The sequence below is a fragment of the Coloeus monedula genome (genome assembly GCF_965178545.1).
Source record: "Coloeus monedula genome assembly, chromosome: 2".
Taxonomy (NCBI): domain Eukaryota; kingdom Metazoa; phylum Chordata; class Aves; order Passeriformes; family Corvidae; genus Coloeus; species Coloeus monedula.
In genome coordinates this window covers 119947920-119964357 of record NC_138782.1, presented here as the reverse complement: position 1 = coordinate 119964357, position 16438 = coordinate 119947920, and the positions used below count along the sequence as shown (strand labels likewise).

Genomic DNA, 16438 nt, shown 5'->3' with positions numbered 1-16438 from the left:
CCGCATGGCTGGGGTGGGATCGCCCAGACCAAGCTCTCAGGGCAGGGCCAGCTCCACAGGCTGCTCAGGCCCTATCCCATGGGGTCTGAGGGTCTCCAAGGATGGACATCCCACAGCTTCTTGGGTCACCCTGTGCTGGACCAGCCTTGGGGTAAAAAAGTATTTTTTTATGTCCAAAGAGGATTTCCTTTATTCCGGCACGTGTCCTTTGTCACTTATCTTCTCCCCGGGCACCACGGGGGACATTGTGCCTCAGTTTCCTTGAGTCTCTCCCAGGAGCTGTTCGCACACACTGCTTTGCTCCCAGTGCCCTCAGCCTTTCCACCTTCGTCACTGCCATGGTCCTTCCCTGTCCCTCGTGTCCTGGGGAGCTCAGCTGGACTCAGCGCTCCAGGGTGGCCCCCCAGTGCCAGGCTGAGGGGCAGGACCGTCCCCTCCTCGCCAGGAATGCTGTGCCAGCCCAGGAACCACTGACCCTCTCTGCACGAGGACACGGCACCGCTGCGGGGTCACCTCGGTGTCCCCAGTCCCAGGCTGTCCCTGCCAGGCTGTGTGGGGGTGGCCTCCAGCCCGTCCTGGCACCTGGGCTTGTTCCCAGGCCTTGGCACTTCCCTTGCTGAGCTCCAGGAGGTTCTGGCAGGGCACTTCTCCAGCCCAGTGAGGTCCCAGGGGCACGGCCACCGCTCCCAGCTTGGTGTCACTGCAAACCTGCCAGGGATGGTCCTCTGGGAACAGGGGGAGGCAGGATCTCAGTTTTGGCCAGGATGGGCAGGTGCATTCCATGGAATCATGGAATGGTTTGGGTGGGAAGGGACCTCAGAGCCCATCCAGTGCCACCCCTGCCATGGGCAGGGACACCTCCCACTGTCCCAGGCTGCTCCCAGCCCCAGTGTCCAGCCTGGCCTTGGGCACTGCCAGGGATCCAGGGGCAGCCCCAGCTGCTCTGGGCACCCTGTGCCAGTGCTGGACTCCCATTCCAAACTGGTTTTTTTTGTCCAGGAAATGTCATGGATCGGAAAACTCTGCATTTCCACCAGTCTGGGCAGGACCCAGGTCTTTAGTCTGTCTTCCAGTGGTTTCAGGGCTATAAAATCCAAATGGTCAATACAGAAAGGGACAAGGACATGGAGAGTCTCAGGTGACATTGTCCTGGGTTCACCTCCTGGCCACCAAGAGGAACGTGGGGCCTCAGAGGCAGCCGGACCTCGCAAACATGGATTGCAGGGCAGCCCTGGCAGAGCTGGTCCCAGATGGAATAACCCCTGGCAGAGGTGAACACGTGGACACACAGCGCCGGGATCCACCGAGGCTGAACTGCCAGGGGGTGTCATCCAGCAGCACCGCATGGAGGAGGCTCTGCCAGCTCCCAGCTGTGCTCTCCGGAGCCTGGAAACCTCGGGGACACCTCTGGAGATGCTGCCCTGTGATCCCAACCACAACGGACGCAGCTGACTGGGAACCCTCCCGGATGATTTCATCCGCCCAAAGCCGCCCCTGCTCCATTGAAGGTCAGCCTCTCCAGCAGGGAGGGCAGTGCTGGGGTTGATTAATTGGGACACAGGGAAATAGGAAATAACTACATGGAGAAACTTGTGAGGAAGCCCAAGGACGATGTCATCCCTAGAAATGGCTTTAAGCCAAAAGAAGGTCGATTTGGAATGGATATTGGGAAGGAATTGTTCCCTGGGAGGGTGGGCAGGCGCTGGCACAGGGTGCCCAGAGCACCTGGGGCTGCCCCTGGATCCCTGGCAGTGTCCAAGGCCAGGCTGGACACTGGGGCTGGGAGCAGCCTGGACCAGTGGAAGGTGTCCCTGCCCATGGCAGGGGGTGGCACTGGATGGGCTTTGAGGTCCCTTCCCATCCCAACCATTCCAGGATGATTCTCTGAACCCATGGCAGTGGAGTCCCTGTGAGGTCCAGCCTCTCCCTTGCGTGTGTGGGTGCAGGAGCTGAGGAACACCTGAGCTGCTTTTCCTTCTCGTTCCTTCCAGACGGGAGCGCGCTGCTGGGCCACGACTGCTCCCGATGGACACGGGGTCAGGCCCCCCACACCCAGAGCATCCTGGCCACAGGTCCCTGTCCATAACCTGGGCTTTGGTGTCGCCCATCCCTGATGTTGCCATGCCCCAGAGCCCCCTCACACAGGGCTGGAGCAGCTCCCCCCAGCCCACGCCACAGGGCTGCACTTCCATACTGATCATTCCTCGATCTCCCTGCCAGACGTTTACCTCACCGGCTCTGGGACTGCAAGAGACCGCTTTTTCCCTGGCAGGGACAATATTTACATTCCACACGGAGGCTTTTGGACCTAGTTCTGCTCTTGGACACGTCTGGGCCGTCCCTTCCCGGCTTCGTGCTGCTGCGATGAGTAACAGGGAGAGTTTGTGTTCCATCTCTGCTCCCAGACATCATACTCCAGCGCCTCAGAGTCCCCCTTTCCCTATTTCCCATGCAAGACACAATGCATATTTGGAAAAAGCCATACGGGTCATCTGGTAAGCATCTAAAATATTCCAGCGATGAGGAATGTTCTGGGCAAAGAGGGTCCTGTAACTTGGAGCCAGGCGATTCTGCTCTGAGAACCCCTGCTTTAGCCAAAATCAAACTTCCCGCGCTCCTTCCCACCAAATTCAAATAGTGGTGGGCAAAGGAACAGAGCATTTGCAAACACCTGGATGCTCTGCAGAACTCAGTGGATGGGAAAACTCAGGAAAATGAGCTCTTTTGGGAGAAGCGTGAGCTCCGCTGCAGCAGCTGAGCCAGCAGGAAATGTGTGTGTAACAAAACCAGGCTCAAAGTCCCGGTTTGTTGATGCTGGAGTTGGGTTTGGCTCAAGCGAGACAAATGCCGGGGCTGATTCACACCCTGCCAAGGCTGTTCCTCGTGTTTGGGTTTGAAACATCGAAAGCAGAAGCCAAGAGAGCCCTGAGTGAGGTCCTGCCCCTGGGAGGGTCCAGGAGGAGCTTCCTGGTGGCTCCTGGAACGTGAGGTGAGGAGCAGATCCTGAAATCCCCTCCCTCACGCTGCCCTGAAAATCCTGAGGCCATGAGGATCCCTTCCAGCTCTGGGATAGCTCCAGTGGCATGTGCCCTGGACTCGCCAGCACACAGAGAAAGCCTGGGAGGAGACCAGGGGCACAGGGATGAAAGGGACCTCTTGTGACACTGAGGGTGCTGCCTGTGTGGGATCCCCATCAGCAGAGGGACACTTGTCCAGCCAAGGCAGGGGCTGAGCAGGTGACAGTCCCACCACTTAGGGACTTCCCTGGTGACTGCCCCACTCTGGGTTTTGTCTGATCCATCCCTCTGAGCTGGATTTTCTGCAGCAGCCAGAGCAGCTCCTCCTCCTCTCACCCATTTCCATGTGTGACCTTTGCTGGAAGAAAAACATCCTTGGAAGCCGAGCACAGGACAGGACCATGGCTGTGACATCGGCCCGTGGCAGATGCTGGGGACACCTGGGGCTGGGAGGTGACATATGCCAGGGCACAGCCACAGCACCAGAGAGGGGGCTGCTCCACCAGAGCCACCTGCACCCAGAGATATCCACTGGATCCAGAGCCATCCACCTGATCCAGAGCCATCCACCTGATCCAGAGCCATCCACCTGATCCAGAGACATCCACCTGATCCAGGGCCATCCACCTGATCCAGAGCCATCCACCTGATCCAGGGCCATCCACCTGATCCAGGGCCATCCACCTGATCCAGAGACATCCACCTGATCCAGGGCCATCCACCTGATCCAGAGACATCCACCTGATCCAGGGCCATCCACCTGATCCAGAGCCATCCACCTGATCCAGAGACATCCACCTGATCCAGAGATATCCACCTGATCCAGGGCCATCCACCTGATCCAGAGACATCCACCTGATCCAGAGACATCCACCTGATCCAGAGATATCCACCTGATCCAGGGCCATCCACCTGCACCCAGAGACATCCACCTGATCCAGGGCGATCCACCTGATCCAGAGACATCCACCTGATCCAGGGCGATCCACCTGATCCAGAGACATCCACCTGATCCAGAGATATCCACCTGCACCCAGAGCCATCCACCTGATCCAGGGCCATCCACCTGATCCAGGGCCATCCACCTGCACCCAGAGACATCCACCTGACCCAGAGATATCCACCTGATCCAGGGCCATTCACCTGATCCAGAGACATCCACCTGATCCAGAGACATCCACCTGCACCCAGAGATATCCACCTGATCCAGAGACATCCACCTGATCCAGAGACATCCACCTGATCCAGAGATACCCACCTGATCCAGGGCCATCCACCTGCACCCAGAGACATCCACCTGCACCCAGAGGCCCTGGTGGGGCTCCAAAGGGAGCCAGTGAACCCACAGAGGAGTGAGTCAGAAAATGCTGCAGAGCTCTCAGACTTGTTTGTCCCCTCACCTCGGTCCTTCCCATTCTGCAGCTTCTCTGTTTCTTCTTCATCTTCTTCCTCTGCTTCAGAAAGAAACAAAAGAGAAAAAGCAGACATGAGACAGGTGGGTGAGAGAAGAGGCAATCATGGAATTGTTTGGGTTGGAAAATCCCTCAGAGACCATTAAGTCCAGTTGTTCCCCAGTACTTCCAAGGCCACCACTGATCCACATCCCCAAGTGCCACATCCACGTGGCTTTTAAACCCCTCCAGGGATGGGGGTTCCATCACCTCCCTGGGCAGCCCCTTCCAATGGCTGACCACCCTTCCCATGAAGGAGTTCTTGGTAGATTTCACCTGTTTGCTGGGGAGAGCTGTGGGTTTGCTCTGTTTAACCCGGGATAGGCCGGGTGGGTTTATGGCGGGGTATTTACACAGCAGAGTGGGAGCAGAAGGTCACATTCCTCTGCAGGTGGTGGCTCTTATCTCATTTCAACCCTTCACTGAGACCTGTGCAAACAATTGATGGTGATCCTGAGGGTGGTGTCACTCCTGCCTCCTGCGTGTGGTGTGAGAGCAAAGACGGGGAGAAGCCACCCAGCGAAAGGCAAGGCTGGAGAGCCGGAGGTGTTTGGGACAGATCTGACCAGAGGGGACCTTGCAGACAGGTCCTTTGTGGCTCTGAGAGCAGGACGGTGACACATGGGGCTCACACAGCCCCTGCCCTGTCGGCAGCGGCTCCAGTGGGTCCTAAAGTGAGATCTGGGGAGAGCAGGGACAACACCAGACACCTTTGGAATAACCAGAATTGTGACCTGGAGCTCAGCGTTGGGTCTGGAACAGGCAGCGTTGCCTCAGTCCCCTGCAGACCAGCACCCTCCTTAAGCACATCCTTTTGAGCTCAGATGGGGTGAAAATGGGGTCAGTGCTCCCTCAGCAGCACTGGGAGCATGAGAGTATTGCATGGATGTGGCACCTGGGGACACGGGTCAGTGGTGGCCTTGGCAGTGCTGGGGGATGGTTTGGCTCAGTGGTCTTGGAGATCTTTTTCAACCTCAATGATTTTGTGATTCTGTAATTCTGTGACTCCACGAGTCTCTCACAGAATCACGGAATATCCTGAGCTGGAAGGACCCACAGGGATCAGCCAGTCCCACCCCCGTCCCTGCCAGACACCCCAACAATCTCACCCTGGGCATCCCTGGCAGCGCTGTCCCAACGCTCCTGGAGCTCTGGCAGCCTCGGGGCCGGGACCATTCCCTGGGGAGCCTGGGCAGTGCCCAGCACCCTCTGGGGGAAGAACCTTTCCCTGCTCTCCAGCCTGGCCCTCCCTGACATCACCGCAGAGAAGGTGGATGGGGCCATGGGAGCATCCCGGGAAGCCCCGTGAGGACGGGGTGACGCCGCTCCCGTCTCCCTTCCCAGGGAATCTGCTCTCCAGGCCGGTGCAGAGGCAGGGCAGGGTGGGAGGTGCAGCCCCGGTGGGTCCCAGGCCGTCCCACGCCCCTCCTGCGGCTGCAGGGGGAGCCGGGGCGGGAGGAGGTGTCTGTTCCCACAGCTCCCCTTGGGACACGATGTGTGAAATCCCGCTGGCTCCCATCAGCTGAGGATAACTCATGCCTTTCCTAATTTACACAAACGACACAATTTCAGACACTTCCAGGGGAGCCTTCCTTGGTCTCTGCATCTCCTCGAGCAGGAGCCTGTCAGCAACTCCATTTTCATTTCATTCTCACTGCCTGCTGATCCACACGGCTTTGCAGATCCCTGACACGGCTGGTGGCCAGGGATGGGACCCTGGGGATGGCCGGAGCTGTGTCAGGGGGGTTTGGGATGGAGATCAGGGAAGGTTCTTCCCCCCGAGGGTGCTGGGCACTGCCCAGGCTCCCCAGGGAATGGGCACGGCCCCGAGGCTGCCAGAGCTCCAGGAGCGTTGGGACAGCGCTGCCAGGGATGCCCAGGGTGGGGCTGTTGGGGGGTCTGGGCAGGGCCAGGGATGGGACTGGGTGATCCTTGTAGGCCTGACTCAGGTAATTCCACAATTCCATGATTCCACAACACTTGCTCTGCTCTGGAAAGCAAAAATGAATGAGTGCAGACGCTGGGCAGAGGTTTGCTCTCCGTGTTTGAGCCTTGGGGGCAGAGCTGAGGTGATTTATGGGGGAGCTGACGGCCCAGCCACAGCCCTGCCAGTGCCGTGTCATCCATGGACAACTTTATTAACTCCCAGCTGCCTCTGCCGCCAGACTCGGGGCTGGGAGTGGGGGATTTACTGCTGGGCAGTAAAACACCCACCCAGCTCATCCCTGCGAGGCTCCACTACGGCACAGCCCCGCGGGCCCTGTCACCGAGGGAGAGAAGTTTATGGGGGATTTTGTGCCACAGCTGCGGGTCCGGAACAGGGACTGGGAGGGTCAGCACAGACATGGGACAGTTCCCTTCTTCCTCAGCAGCAAAGGCAGCCCAGAAACAGAATCACAGGATCCTTCACGTTGCAAAAGAGCATTGAGTCCTACCTGTGACTGATCCCCTCCTTGTCCCCAGCCCAGAGCACTGAGTGGCACCTCCAGGCCTTCCTTGGACACCTCCAGGGATGGGGACTCCACCCTGGACAGCCCCCTCCAAGGCCTGAGCACCCTTTCCATGGAGAAATCCTTCCTGCAAACAGGCTGCTGGGGCACAGAATGGTCACAGCCTGTTGCTGCCAAGGCTCAAGGGCCACAGGACACTTCCCTGGGTGACGCAGGACCTGCTCCGGTCCCACTGGATGTTCAGCTCCCCTGGCACAGGGAAGAGGCACAGAGGGAGTAATTATCTGTTTTCCACATCACTGTTTACCAGCAAGGGATGAAATTGGCCTCCTGTACAGTTATAGACATGAGATTGCATCATCTGATGCAGAGTCATGGCACAGGGTCTCACCTGCTGCCCAGGCATGGCAGGACTAAGCAGGAATTTGGGGACACTCACCCCAAAAACCTGCTCTGGCTTGTGACTGTGTCATTAAGGAGCTCTGGCTTCCAGACTGGGGCTGGGAGGAGCCCCTCTCCCAGGAGATGCTCCACTGGGATCAGTGGGAGCAGGAGGGAGGGGATGGGGTTGGCTCTGTGGATCACCAGCCGGGGCTGTATCTGCAGGGTAACGCCCTCCCCACCACGGATAAAACCTACGGGAAGCCTCTGCAGGAGGTGGTGTGAGCTCCCAATGCTGCAACCATGGAATCATGGAAAATGGAATCCAAGATCACCCCCCAGCACTGCCCAGGCCAGTGATGTGGGCTATAAAAATGATTTTCCACTGAGAACGTGGACATATAACCTCACATTGTGCTTTAGTTTTAATAAAAAATAAATGTAAGGACAAATCTCCAATCTGTGGCTGCCAGTTCTCCTCCCGTGCCCTGAGCCAGCTCTTACCTGAGTGGAGCTCCTTCACCAGCGAGGACATGGTGTTGGTGATGGAATCAGCTGCTACCAGCAGGTCGTTGCGGAGGTTCCTCCTCGTACCTGGGGCGGGGCAGACACACAGAAATCAGGGATGGCTGCACTGCCACTGCCCAGTGTCCTTGTGTCACCATGCTCAGCCTCCCTGTCCCACCCTGGGATGGCACCTGGGCACTCCCAGTGCCACCAAAGCAGAAGGGATGCAGATTCAGCCTGGAGCAGCCCAGCTCTGCCCCATTCCCTGATCACCCTCGTGGCTCATGAGGTGCCACAGGCTCCTCTCTGGGACACGGCAGCACCAGGGCAGTGACAGCCCCCTGTGCCCACAGAGCCACTCTCAGTATTGCTGAGGTTGGAGGCTGCTGGAATTCTCAGCCTCCTGCATGGCTGGAGGAAGGAATCCTCTTCCTCAGGGTGCCCCGCAGCTGGGACACGGCTTTGTGCTGTCCCCCGGTGACACCAACCTGCCTGGACACTCCATGGGGAGCCACTGCTGGGCAGCATCACCAGTGACCACCAGTGGCCCCATCAGTGACCTGAACATGGCCATGGCTGTGCCAGAACAGCCGGGAGAGCACGGGAGCACAGCTGGCACAGGGATCATCCCACGGGCTGCTCACAGGGCTGGGGGAAGGACGATGCTTGTGGCCTCCTGTGGTGCTGGGAAGGCCACGATCCTCTCGGATCATGGATGTGCCCCATCTCGGGAAGGGTTCAAGGCCAGGCTGGACAGGGCTTGGAGCAACCTGGGGTAGTGTCCCCACTGTGAAACAGCTGGATAATGTTACCAAGCCCACCCAGACATCCCTGCCTGGGACATTGAATTATTTTATTAAGTGAAAAAATCGACATTTTATCCTGTTTCCTGTGTTCTCCACCGGCCTCGGGTTTGCCTGATTTTGTGTGATTAATATGAAATAGCACTAATTGTGCAGATTGCCTTTCCGGAAGGATCATTCCAGGAAAATTATTACAGAGCCTGGTCACCATGTTCTTCTCTTGCAAGAGTTTTTCTGGTCGTTGAATCAGCCCCACCGTGGTTATCACAAGAGGAGCACCCCCCTTTCTGCTGGCAGCGGTGGGTCTGAGGATTCCCGAGGGACTGCTTTCTTCTCTTTCAAGATGGTCAACAGCAGAATTGATTTTCTCACTAGATGCTGGCCTCTGTCTCTGACTATTTCACCCAGAAACCATCAGGGTGTTTTATTCCAAACCTGTCATGCTTGGTCATCTTCCAAGTGCCAATCTCGGGAATCCTCCACCGAGTGGAAGATCAAGAGATCATCCAAGGAGGAAACTTTTCCAATCTCAAGACTGTAAGACCAAGATCTCTGAGATTCAGTTCTTTAAAGCTTTCCTGCTCCAGAATTTCCCCCACTAATGGGGCAGCTCGTGGAGGACTCATGCTCTGGGAAGGAAAAGGAGCCCTTGGTGTCCCTGCCCTCCCCGAGCTCATGGCAGGGAGAGGTGGAACCATCACATTTTTAAGCATCTGGTGGATCTGCAAAATTCAGTATAAATGATTGAAATGTTTTGTTAAAGCAGCATCAGAGTACTGAGGGGTGTCTGTGGGCTTGTTTTGGTCCCCACTGACACTGCTGCTGGGACGAGCCCTCTGCCCAGCCCTGAATGGCTTTCTACAACCCCTGGTTCCTTGCAACACACATTTGAGATGCTGTCAGGTGTTAAAAACCTGGAAAAGCCACAAGTTTTCACTTTGGGCAATCTCAGCAGGTCCTGATGAAGGAGCAGTCGCTAGGGAGAGGCAACAACCTTGGCTTCTGCACCTTCCCAGGAAAAGGCAGATGGACACAGAACAAATGGGGATGCCCAGGGAAGGCTGGAAAACGAAGAAAGATCCAGCATCATGTCCTGCCATAATCACGTGTTCGTTGCTCTGAGCAGCAGGAAGACCATTCCCTCTCTTCATGCTCTTCATGAGCAAAGGGAAGGGGGGAGCGATGGACTGGGTCCTGCAGATCCTCCCAGTGCCTGGTCAGGCTCAGGGTGCTGCTGTTCCACGCCTGGGGAAAGAAAGGGATCCTGCACAGGGGGAAGGAGAGGCAGCTGCCACAGCAATCAGCCGAGAGCTCTGGGCTGCACCACCAAACTTGCTGTGGAGATGAAGAGGAGGCGACTGGACCACCCACAGCAACAGATGGAGCGCTCGCCTCTGGTATTTGGCATCCTGCCTCCCTGGAAATGCCTGCTCTGCTCTCGGTGCTGGCAGTGTGCAGGCATGAGGAGCTCGCTCCCACCCATGGGATGAGGAGGAGACATCCCCTTCTCCAGAGGAGCTGCAGGTCTCAGAGGGGCCGTCCCGCAGCGTTCCCTGTGCCGAGGCTGCCGAGGTCGAGGGCTCCTGGTCCTGCTGCAGCCCCAAATCCCAGCTGAAAGTGCCCACTGGCAACCAGTGAAGTGTTCACTGGCACTCCTGCTCCTCTGCTGCCATTTCACAGCCTCTTCCCTCGCCTTCTTCTGGCAGCAGCTCATTTAGGCAAGGGCAAAGATCATTCCAGAAGGATATATCCACTGATAAACACAAACTGTTACCTCAAACCTGTTTGGTTTGGAAATGCTGCCTCGGTTCTGGGAGGTTTCTTTCCATGTTTGGAGAAGGAACCTGTCCACCTGGCAAAGGGATTTGATGCTTCTATTCACAGTCTTCCCTCCCTGGAGTGAGAAATCACCTCCAGTGACTCCACCTGAGGTGACCTGTCAGCTTTTAAAGAAACAAACCACTTCTGCATCAGGTGAGGGCTCTTGTTCACTGCCCAGGACTGACCACGGCACCCGATTCCCAGTGGGATTTCCCAGGGAGCACCACGAGGTCCACAGGGATAATCACAGAACTACTGAGACTGGAAAAGACCTCCAAGATCATCGAGTCCAACCTTTGTTGGTTGCTGCCCATCCCTTGGTGAGTCCTCACCCGTGCCTCACAGAGAGAGGATTTTCTGTCATTTCTCTCACTGGCAGTGAGGAGAACATCAAAGACAGGTGCATGTCCAGCTTCAAAGAGGTGATGTCCAGGAAGAACCTCCACATCTGCCAGAGACTGGGAAGACCAGGTCCTGCTGCTGTTTTGCTCCCAGCTCTACATTCCAGGATTCTGCTGGAGTACTCAAGATGAAAAGCTCTGGACCAAGATGGGCCAACAATGAGAAAAGAGCCTTGAAACCTCTTGTGTTTTTTCTTGCAGTTCAACCACCAGGTTTGTAAGGTTTAATTCTTTAAATTATTTGTGGGCGTAACTTTCTGGGATGGGAGATCCTTTCCCTGCAGGGAAGATCATCTTCACAGAAATTAACTTCATTAAGTTCAAAAGATTCAAAATGTGCCCCCAAACTCCTTGGTGTGGGGCACAGGAGAGGGGTTTGTAATGATTGCCTCGATAGGGTGAGTTACATGTGTGCTGTACATGGGATCCCAGAATGGTTTGGGTGGGAAAGACCTTAAAGATCATCTGGTTCCAAAACCTTCAGGGACACCTCCCACTGTCCCAGGGTGTTCCAAGCCCCATCCAGCCTGGCCTTGGGCACTGCCAGGGATCCAGGGGCAGCCCCAGCTGCTCTGGGCACCCTGTGCCAGGGCCTGCCCACCCTCCCAGGGAACAATTCCTTCCCAGTATCTTTTCTCCATCCCCGCTCCTTCCCAAGGTGACACGGCCCCGGGGTGCCCTGCCCTGGTGGTCACCTTGTGTGAAGGCCTCCTGCACGTCTCCCCCGAGTCCGGTGAGGGTGTCCTGGGGTCCGTGCGTGGGCGTGGAGCCGGCCGAGGCTGACCGGACGGGCACGGGCGGGGGGCGGCCGTGGGTGGGCGAGGGCTGGGCCGAGCCCGCTGCCTGCGCCTGCAGAGACACAGAGACCCCTTTGCAAACTGGGCTTTGGGCTCTGGGGCACGGCTAAAAACAGCTCTGCAAAAACAAACAGACAAACAGAAAGGGGAACGTGCAGGGAAAGGCTCTTCCCCAGAACGCTCCCGGTCTGAGCAGGGATGTGATGCACGAGCAGGGGGTGCTGTGGGAGGTGGTGGCACAACGGGTGCAGAACTTCATTAACTTATTTTTATATTTATTATATTTGTATGTATTTTTATATATTTATATATTTTAATATTTGTATATATTTTGACATGTTTTTATGAAATCACATGCTTTGCATGTTTTGTATATTTATATATTACATAGTAGATATTTAATGTATTACATATATAGATATTTTATGTATTTTAATGTATTTTTTATAGTTACACTTCTATATTTTAGATATATTCATATAATTTGACTTATTGCTGTCAGTGAATTTTTAGATTTCATTTTACATTTTCTTTCAGTCCAACCCACCCCATTCCTGCTGTGCCATCCCAACACTCTCAAGAGCAGCTCTGCACCAGAGGTGACAGTGCCGTCCCCAACACGGCCTCTGGTGCCCCCCTCATTGGTGAGGAACAGCTCCAGGGGGCTGCCTACAGCCTTGAATCCCGCTGCAAATCCCAAACAAATTCAGGATCGTGGAGGGTTCAGAGGAATCTTGTGCAGTGTTCACTTGGCAAAGCTCCCAAGGAGCTCCTGCCCCAGCAAAGCCTCTGGGGCTCAGCTGGGCTGGGCACTGGTGATGGGCAGGGCAAGGAGAGGGAGGGACAGGAGAGGACTGACATGGGATTATTGGCTCTGCGTTCCCAAAAAAACGAGCTCTGGTTTGTACCCGGTGTGTGGTGCCCACAGGCCCTGGCTGGGCTTTAGGGGCCTTGCAAGAGAATCCCAGAATCCCAGACTGGTTTGGGTGGGAAGGGACCTCAAAGCCCACCCAGTGCCAGCCCTGCCCTGGGCAGGGACACCTCCCACTGTCCCAGGCTGCTCCAAGCCCCAATGTCCAGCCTGGCCTTGGGCACTGCCAGGGATCCAGGGGCAGCCCCAGCTGCTCTGGGCACCCTGTGCCAGGGCCTGCCCACCCTCCCAGGGAACAATTCCTGCCCAATATCCCATCCAGCCCTGCCCTCTGACAGTGGGAAGCCATTCCCTGTGCCCTGTCCCTCCATCCCTTGTCCCCAGTCCCTCTCCAGCTCTCCTGGAGCCCCTTTAGACACTGGAAGGGGCTCGGAGCTCTCCCAGGATCCTTCTCCCGGTGAGCACCCCCAGCTCTCCCAGCCTGTCCCGCTGTTCCCGGCCCTAGGCCCTGCAGGCCCTGTCACTGCATTCACATTTTAGCAACGTTTAATTAAAGCCACTGCTCCTCAGGAATTCGGGACCGAGGGCTCCGAGCTGCCCAGCCCCAGAGCCACTCCTGACGTTTGTGCCTTTGGTTTGTGGCCTTTTTTTGAGCCGGTTCGAGGTTTGCTCCCGGTGACGTGCGGCTGTTACCGGGGCAACACGGCCGGCGAGCAGGGATGCTGCAGTGACACTGCCAGGACCTGCACGGTGACACTGCCAGGACCTGCACGGTGACACTGCCGGGACCTGCACAGTGACACTGCCGGGACCTGCACGGTGACACTGCTGGGACCTGCACAGTGACACTGCTGGGACCTGCACGGTGACACTGCTGGGACCTGCACAGTGACACTGCTGGGACCTGCACGGTGACACTGCTGGGACCTGCAGGGTGACACTGCCAGGACCTACAAGTGACACTGCTAGGACCTGCATGGTGACACTGCCGGGACCTGCATGGTGACACTGCTGGGACCTGCACAGTGACACTGCTGGGACCTGCACAGTGACACTGCTGGGACCTGCACGGTGACACTGCCGGGACCTGCACGGTGACACTGCCAGGACCTACAAGTGACACTGCTAGGACCTGCATGGTGACACTGCTGGGACCTGCATGGTGACACTGCTGGGACCTGCACAGTGACACTGCTAGGACCTGCACGGTGACACTGCTGGGACCTGCAGGGTGACACTGCCAGGACCTACAAGTGACACTGCTAGGACCTGCATGGTGACACTGCTGGGACCTGCATGGTGACACTGCCGGGACCTGCACAGTGACACTGCTGGGACCTGCATGGTGACACTGCTGGGACCTGCATGGTGACACTGCCAGGACCTGCACAGTGACACTGCTGGGACCTGCACAGTGACACTGCTGGGACCTGCATGGTGACACTGCCAGGACCTACAAGTGACACTGCCAGGACCTGCACAGGGACACTGCTGGGACCTGCATGGTGACACTGCCGGGACCTGCACAGTGACACTGCTGGGACCTTCACAGTGACACTGCTGGGACCTTCACAGTGACACTGCTGGGACCTGCACGGTGACACTGCCGGGACCTGCACGGTGACACTGCTAGGACCTGCACAGTGACACTGCTGGGACCTGCACGGTGACACTGCTGGGACCTGCACAGTGACACTGATGGGACCTGCACGGTGACACAGCCGAGACCTGCACAGTGACACAGCCGAGACCTGTGCATGGTGACACTATGAGCATCTCGAGCAGCAGTGACACCACAGCACCTGGCACAGACATGCCACTGCCAGCACCCTGTGCAAGGGTGATACCACCAGCACCTCACACATGGTGACACTGCCAGCACCCTGTGCAAGGGTGACACCGCCAGCACCCCACACATGGTGACACCATCAACACCCTGTGCAATGGTGACACTGCCAGCACCCTACACATGGTGACACTGCCAGCACCCCACCCATGGTGACACCGTCAGCACCCTGTGCAATGGTGACACTGCCAGCACCCCACACATGGTGACACTGCCAGCACCACCCATGGTGACACCGTCAGCACCCTGTGCAATGGTGACACCGCCAGCACCCTACACATGGTGACACCGCCAGCACCCTGTGCAAGGGTGACACTGCCAGCACCCCACACATTGTGACACCACCAGCACCACCCATGGTGACACCGCCAGCACCCTGTGCAATGGTGACACTGCCAGCACCCCACCCATGGTGACACTGCCAGCGTCCCCGTGCCGGTCCCACGGGAGCTCCCAGGAACGGGGTGCTGCTCGGGATGGCCACAGCTCTGGCTCATCGCTCTCTCCCCGCCAGCCCCGCGCTGATGTTTGTATTAACATGAAAACCCGGCCGTGTGGAAAATTGTCATTTTGAAATGGCATTAATAACTGGGGAGTCACGTGTCCCCGTGCCACGGCCTTGCAGGGGACGGGGCTGCAGCGGGGCAGCAGCGCCTTTCCAAGGAAAAGCCACCCAGACGTGCGTGTGCCAGTGATGCCATGAAGGTTTTTTGCCTTTTCTTTTATACCCCTGTTATACCTTTTTACAACTTCTGTATTCTCAGTGCTTTTTCTCTACATTCTTGCACTTGTTTGTCAAGCTAAGAGACTCAACATTTTAGAAGCTTCGTAGCTGGGGATCAGTGTGCCCCAGACCCCAAGGTCCTCTCCAGAACACATTCTGTAAACCAAGATAGAACCATCCAGGAGAAGGCTCCTTGGGGAGGGGGGCTCACTTGAGCCTCTCATTGGGGAATCTTTGACAGATCTGCTAATTAGTAACACCTATAATGTTATACCCAATCTTTGGGGGCATATTCGGCGGGGTGCATTTCAGTGCATATGACCTGGATGTGTGCACCTAAGGATCCTTAAAATAAATACCAAGGTAAAATCCCTTTTTCCCTCCTAACCGTGTTTGACTCTTGGTTTTAAGACCAGGAAAAAGCATCACCACACCAGCAGCTTCCCTTCCCTGCACCCAAACACCAAATCAAACCTTAAACACCCACCGAAAATGCACAGAAAAAGGCAGGAGTGTCTGAATTTGCATGAATTTGTGGCAAATGGTGCCCACGCCTGGGTGCTCCCAGTGCAGCCCGTGGGACATGGATGGGGACATGGGGCAGCTGCCACCTGCCCCACGGCTCCGGTTTGGAGGAACCGGCTCTGTCCTCCTCTACCTCCTCCTCCTCCCAGACTGAGCCTCAGCAGCCACCCAGGGGAGGGAAAACAGCCCATGAAGATGGAAAAGGGGAACAAACCTGGCCCTAACACCTGCCTCGGAGAAGGGCCAGAACCAGAGCTTTCCTCTCCCCAGGAGGGAGCCAGAGGAGGGGGTGGGAATATTTTCTAGTTTGAAGCTCGTCCCCCAGGTCTCATTTTGTATCCTGGGACCTCAGCACGTGCTCCTGTTACCCCTGGAGACCGCGGATGGTGGCAGGTGTGAGGAAAGGAAAAGTCACAGAGCCTTTGTTATTTAGAATCCCAGAATCACTGAGGGTGGAAAAGAGTTCCAAGATCATCAGATCCAAGCTGTGCCAAAACCCCACCTTGTCCCCAGCCCAGGGCACTGAGTGCCACCTCCAGGCCTTCCTTGGACACCTCCAGGGATGGGGACTCCAAGCCTCCAAACCTGCCTGGGCAGCCCCTGCCACAGCCTGACCACGTTCCAGGTGGAGAGGTGAGAGCTCAGTTCCTGGAGTCAGATCTCAGTGCTGACTCCGTGCCCCAAAACACATCTGCCCAAACTGCGAGGGGACAAATTGTACAGCGTGTGACAAGCTCAGCCCAACTCACACGTCCCCACCTTGGCCACAGTGGGTTTTGCAGATCATCAAATCCCAGAGTAGTTTGGGTGAGAAGGGACCTTAAAGCCCACCCAGTGCCACCCC

At 56.8% G+C, this 16438-nt stretch overlaps 1 protein-coding gene across 7 annotated transcripts in view; it reads right to left on the bottom strand.

The window, feature by feature from the left end:
- The window catches only part of DTNB (dystrobrevin beta), a 129767-nt gene that overhangs the window by 3390 nt on the left and 109939 nt on the right, over nucleotides 1-16438 (bottom strand). For all 7 annotated transcript variants that reach the window (XM_082303294.1, XM_082303296.1, XM_082303297.1 and 4 more), the window contains 3 exons: nucleotides 11527-11680; nucleotides 7804-7893; nucleotides 4418-4471 (listed from right to left, as the gene is read on the bottom strand). In XM_082303294.1, coding sequence (XP_082159420.1) covers nucleotides 4418-4471; nucleotides 7804-7893; nucleotides 11527-11680 — 298 coding nt within the window. The remainder of the gene's footprint in view (nucleotides 1-4417; nucleotides 4472-7803; nucleotides 7894-11526; nucleotides 11681-16438) is intronic.